At 37.5% G+C, this 5,499-nt stretch overlaps 1 protein-coding gene across 1 annotated transcript; it reads left to right on the top strand.

The window, feature by feature from the left end:
* The first annotated feature begins 2,279 nt into the window (after positions 1–2,279).
* On the top strand, positions 2,280–5,230 carry LOC111908558 (protein PLASTID MOVEMENT IMPAIRED 1). The gene has a single exon (XM_023904376.3). The coding sequence runs from the start codon at positions 2,463–2,465 to the stop codon at positions 5,061–5,063; it is 2,601 nt and encodes an 866-aa protein (XP_023760144.1). The 5' UTR covers positions 2,280–2,462; the 3' UTR covers positions 5,064–5,230.
* Positions 5,231–5,499: the final 269 nt, after the last annotated feature.

The following is a 5,499-nucleotide window of genomic DNA, read 5'->3' as shown; positions in this document are numbered from 1 at the left end:
CTTTTGATCACCAAATTAATACTAAATTAATTTCTGATAAATACTAATTAAATAATATGATTTCCAAATAATATATTAAACTTGTCATATATAAATAAAACCATTTCCGAGTACCAATTTATTATTCATATAATAAATTCTACTCTCTCTCCTCTTATCATCCTATCAAGTTGCATGAGTGTATGCAACCCAAAAGGACCATGTTCATAATCGGGTTAAGTACCTACCAAAATAGTTATGGGCTTAAACACCTAATCCAACAATAATCAATTTTATGCTTTGGATTGAAATAAGGAGATCTCAAATAGAGATCATCGAGTTACTTTGGGGTCATAAGTTAGTTCCCATAGATAGAATCTGACAGGAGTGGGTGAGAAGGATTAGTGGAATGCTTTCATATCTTTGTTGTAGGGGCTTATTCTAGTTCTAAGACGTGATAGGCTATGTTGGCTGCTTATATGTCTAATGAATTCCCGGTGTCTTCATGTACGTTCCTGGATAGTCATATGTTTAGGGTAGGGGAGGGAGACAAGGTGGAACAATTCACTTCCTATTATATTGAATATTCTCTTGTGGCATTTTGGTTTGGAGAACATTCCGATGAAGGAGCATTTTTCAGCTAGGGGTATTGAGGTTGTCTCTATTACTTGTTCCAATGACTTTGGTTGTGTGAGACAGTTGCACATGTTTATGTTGAATATTCTCTTCTGGCATATCGGTTTGGAGAGCATTCCATCAAATGAGCATTTTTCAGCTAGGGATATTGAGGTTGACTCCATTACTTGTTTCATCGGCTTAGGTTGTGTGAGACGGTTGCACATGTTTTTTTAGACGCCCCTCATTTATTGAGTTTTGGTTTCTGATTGTTGTTTGGTGGAGGTTGGAGCTTCTAACTCCTCTTAATTTTCGCTCTCTTATTACTTGGGTGAAGGCAGTTTGGTTGATAGGCGGTCAACGAAAAACCTTTGAATTTTGATGCAATGGTCTGGACTTCGTTTTGGACGCTTTGGAGGTTTCCTGATTGTCTTACTTTTGGAATGACTATTCCTAAGAAATATGATGTTTTTGGTGATGTTGATATAGCGAGGGTTTATTTATTTATTTATTTATTTTTTCTAATAGTTGTAGAAAAGTAAAGCCGAATTTAGTTACTTGGTTGGGAAACCCAACTTTAGTTTGTACTTTTTGTAATATTTTGTTTCTATTTTTGTTACTTTATATAATTCAGTATTTCCAAAAGAAAAACATAATAGGAAAGATGAATATATAATCTGCTGTTGAGATGGAATAATTAAATATAGTCATCAACTTAGAAACATAAAAGTGGACGGTTTGATGATGAAAAAAAAATTCAGTCAAATCTTGATATTGAAGTGGTCGATGACGATTTTTAACAAACGCTCCATGTTTATAAGTGTTTTTTGAACAAACATTTAGTTCTAGGTATGGTTTTGAACAAACATTTCCGATTTGGAAAACTTAATATGATAAACATGTCGTTTTTAAAAGAGGTTCACATGATATTTTTTGAATATTTTAAATAACTTACTACTGATAACATTTTTTAGATTATAGGTGTTTTTTTTTGTTTTATTTATTTATTTATTTTGAACATTTTAACTTAGTAGTTCATTGTCGTGACATTATAAACCTACAGTATTTTTTTGAACATTTCAAGTAGTAGTTCACTGGAAAACATTACATTTTTTAACTAGTTCGTTATCCGAATTTAACATTAACAAAAAGTATGTTTGACCTATTAAACCTACAGTATAGGAAGTCAACATGATATTTTTAAAAAAAATACTAAGTAGTTCATTGTAGTGACCTTTTTCAATTATATTCAGCGGTGTTTTTTGGAATTTTAGAAATTTCGTTATCCAGCTATGAAATTAACCCAATTATAATTTATAGCCAACAATAATCTGTAAAAATCATATAAAAGTTGCTTAATGTTTAACCGTTTTGTCCCAAATATTGTTACTGATCTGTAATTTTACTTATCATAAAAAAATAATATATTAAATCGCATTCCTAAAATATTATGAGTCCTCTCTCTTCTCTATGTTGTGTATAGTAAGTAGTGTGGAAAATCATGGACCGTTTGTCATGAACGGCTGAACACTCCTACTTGTTGGTCGGTGCCTTTCATGATTACGGATAACGATTTTTACCCATTCTAACATCACCCATCGTAGTCTTTTTGTCGTAGAGAAGCAAACATTTAATTCTTTCACCAAATCCACCTCTGTCAAAACTTTCTTAAATTGCCTTATCCTTCACATGCCATGCCCACACGATTTTCTTGGCCCTGAAAACACCACCCGCTATCTTCCAAACTAATCTTTCATGGCAACATTCCCACCTCACAAAAACCAGCCACTATTCACCAATACAAACAATCCATCTTCTCCTTTATTCCCATTTCTCAGCAACCACCACTACCACCACCGGCATCCACCATGGCAACAAACAACCAACCAGAAAGAAGAAACTCCAACACCCAACTATTGCAGGAGCTCGAAGCTCTCAGCCAGACACTAAACAACACCAACACTTCATCTATTCCAACCACCAAGAATCGAAGAACCAACTCTCTTGTTCTTTCTCGAACCTCCATCCCTCCGATTCTAAACACCGGGAAAAACGATCGTGCTGATGATGATGATCATGACAACGGGATCAAACTTAATCCAAAGCCACGATCACGGAGAATGTCCTTATCTCCATGGAAGTCTCGTCCGAGTGAAGAAATCAGTCAAAAAGACCCTGTAGTTACTAAGAATCTATTTCAAGACAGTAAACACGATTCTTCATCATCGGAGAAGAAATCCGGACTATGGAACTGGAAGCCAATTCGGGTTCTTTCTCATATTGGGAAACAGAAGATCAGCTGCTTATTATCAGTTGAAGTCGTGACTATTCAAGGTCTGCCGGCATCAATGAACGGGCTCCGGTTGTCTGTTTCTGTGAGGAAGAAAGAAACAAAAGACGGCGCAGTTCAAACAATGCCTTCAAGGGTGTCTCAAGGAGCTGCTGACTTCGAAGAGACTTTGTTTCTCAGGTGCCACGTGTACAGCGTTCCTGCAGGAAGTGGAAATGCCAAGGCCAAATTCGAGCCTCGCCCTTTTGTAATCCATGCTTTTGCAGTTGATGCAGAGGAGCTTGATTTTGGAAGGCATACTGTTGACTTGAGCCAATTGATCCTGGAATCTGTAGAAAAGAATATCGAAGGAACAAGGATTCGGCAATGGGATATGAGCTTTAATCTGTCTGGAAAAGCGAAAGGAGGTGAATTAGTCATGAAACTTGGGTTTCAGATTATGGAGAAAGAAGGAGGAGCTAATATTTATAATCAAGTCGAAGGACAAAAATCGGGTAAATCCAAACTTTTCTCTCCTTCAATGGGGCGTAAACAGTCTAAATCATCTTTCAGTATTGCTAGTCCAAGAATGCAAAATCGAGCCGACACATATGCACCTTCTCAGGAAGGAAGAGGAAACGACTTTCAAGGAATCGACGACCTGAATCTTGACGAACCACCTCAGGAACCGGCGGTTCCAGTGGTGGAGGTGGTGGCGGTGTCACCACCACCTCCACCGGAGGAGCCAGAGCCGAAGATGGAGGATCTCGACCTTCCAGATTTTGAAGTTGTAGACAAGGGAGTTGAGGTGTTAGATAAAGAAGGGACAGAGGGTACACAATCGGAGGATAATTCGGACAAAAGATCGGTTTCAAGTGAAGTCGTGAAGGAAATCGTGCAAGATCAAGCTCATCTAAATCGCTTATCAGAACTTGATTTAATCGCACAGCAGATTAAAGCTCTTGAATCGATGATGAAGGAGGAGAAGAGCGATGACCAATATGATGAAGAAACAGAGTCACAAAGATTAGATGAAGACGAAGATAAAGTGACCCGAGAGTTTTTCCAAATGCTTGAGAACGAAGATGGAAAAGAAGCTTTGTATGAACAGGATGCAAACACTAATTCAAGTTTTGATGGTGAAGACGAGAAGGTTTTCATACCAGATTTCGGAAAGGGATTAGGTTGTGTGATTCAAACAAGAAATGGCGGGTACTTGGTATCCATGAATCCTCTTGACAATCTGATGGGAAAGAAAGACACTCCAAAGCTAGCAATGCAGATATCAAGACCGATGGTTTTAGATTCAAAATTAACTGGAACTGAAATGTTTCAAGAAATGGCAGCCATGGGTTTCGAAAAACTAAGCTCAGAGATCTTACAATTGATGCCGATAGAGGAAGTTGAAGGTAAAACAGCGGAACAGATTGCATTCGAAGGGATTGCTTCAGCAATCATAAGTGGGAGGAACAAAGAAGGAGCAACTTCCAGTGCTGCACGTGCCATAAGTACAGTTAAATCCATGGCTACTGGTATGACAACAGGAAGAAAAGAAAGGATTTCATCTGGGATTTGGAATATGAACGAAAACCCTTTAACCGGAGACGAGATTCTCGCGTTTTCCTTACAGAAAATGGAAGAAATGGCAGTTGAAGCATTGAAAGTTCAAGCAGATATAACTGAAGGAAATGCAAATGCACCATTTGATATTTCTCCGAATAGTAAAGATAATAGTAGTCCGTTGGAGAATGCGATTCCCCTAGAAGATTGGATGAAAGATAACAACATTGTGACTTCCTGTAATGAAGAAGAAACCATAACCATATCGGTTGTGATTCAAATGCGGGATCCTTTAAGACAATATGAAGCGGTTGGGGGCCCACTTATCGCGTTGATTCACGCAACAACAGTTGAAGTTGAAGCAAGTCAAGAAACTCAAGAGAAGAAGTTTAAAGTTGCAGGTTTGAATGTTGGTGGTTTGAAACTAAGAAGTGGAGGGAAAAAGAATGACTGGGATACACAGAAGCAGAGGCTAACGGCGATCCAATGGTTGGTAGCTTACGGGCTTGGAAAAGCGGGAAAGAAAGGAAAGCGTGTGATGGTAAAAGGCCCGGACGTGTTGTGGAGCATATCCTCGCGCGTGATGGCGGATATGTGGCTTAAATCGATAAGGAATCCGGATGTGAAGTTCACAATATAAAGAAAATTTTTCTATGTTTTCAGATGAATATACATGTTATTAATAAGTTTTTCCAGACTTCTTATATACTAGTTTGAGTGTCTTTTGTATTGTAACTATAAGTAGCTTTGTTACGATTTTTTTATGTTGTTTGTTTATTCCTTTACCCGATTATGCGTTTACTGAAATTGAAAGTATTCCTATTTACAGTTTCAGATTTCTACATAAAAAAAAAAATAAATAAAAAAAAATCTCTAGCGCATTTTAACAAACACCTAACCTGCAGCCATGAACCACCCCCAACCCCAAAAACCTTTTCTCTTGGTTTTAAGCTAAACACGGTATAAACTCTTTTGTCATCTTCTACTAAACAACATTTCTTTGATGAATTTTGTCACTCCTGCCTAAATAAAATAATGGTCAATGTGGAAAAGCCCTATTGATTAGGGTATTCAGA

The sequence above is a fragment of the Lactuca sativa genome, chromosome 2, assembly GCF_002870075.4.
Source record: "Lactuca sativa cultivar Salinas chromosome 2, Lsat_Salinas_v11, whole genome shotgun sequence".
In the NCBI taxonomy this organism is placed as follows: Eukaryota; Viridiplantae; Streptophyta; class Magnoliopsida; order Asterales; family Asteraceae; genus Lactuca; species Lactuca sativa.
Note: the sequence above shows the minus strand (reverse complement) of the source record. Positions and strands in the feature narration are given on the sequence as shown.

What these genes read in the sequence shown, in the direction of transcription:
- LOC111908558 (XM_023904376.3), top strand. Translation starts at nt 2,463, where the DNA reads ATGGCAACAAACAACCAACCAGAAAGAAGAAACTCCAACACCCAACTA.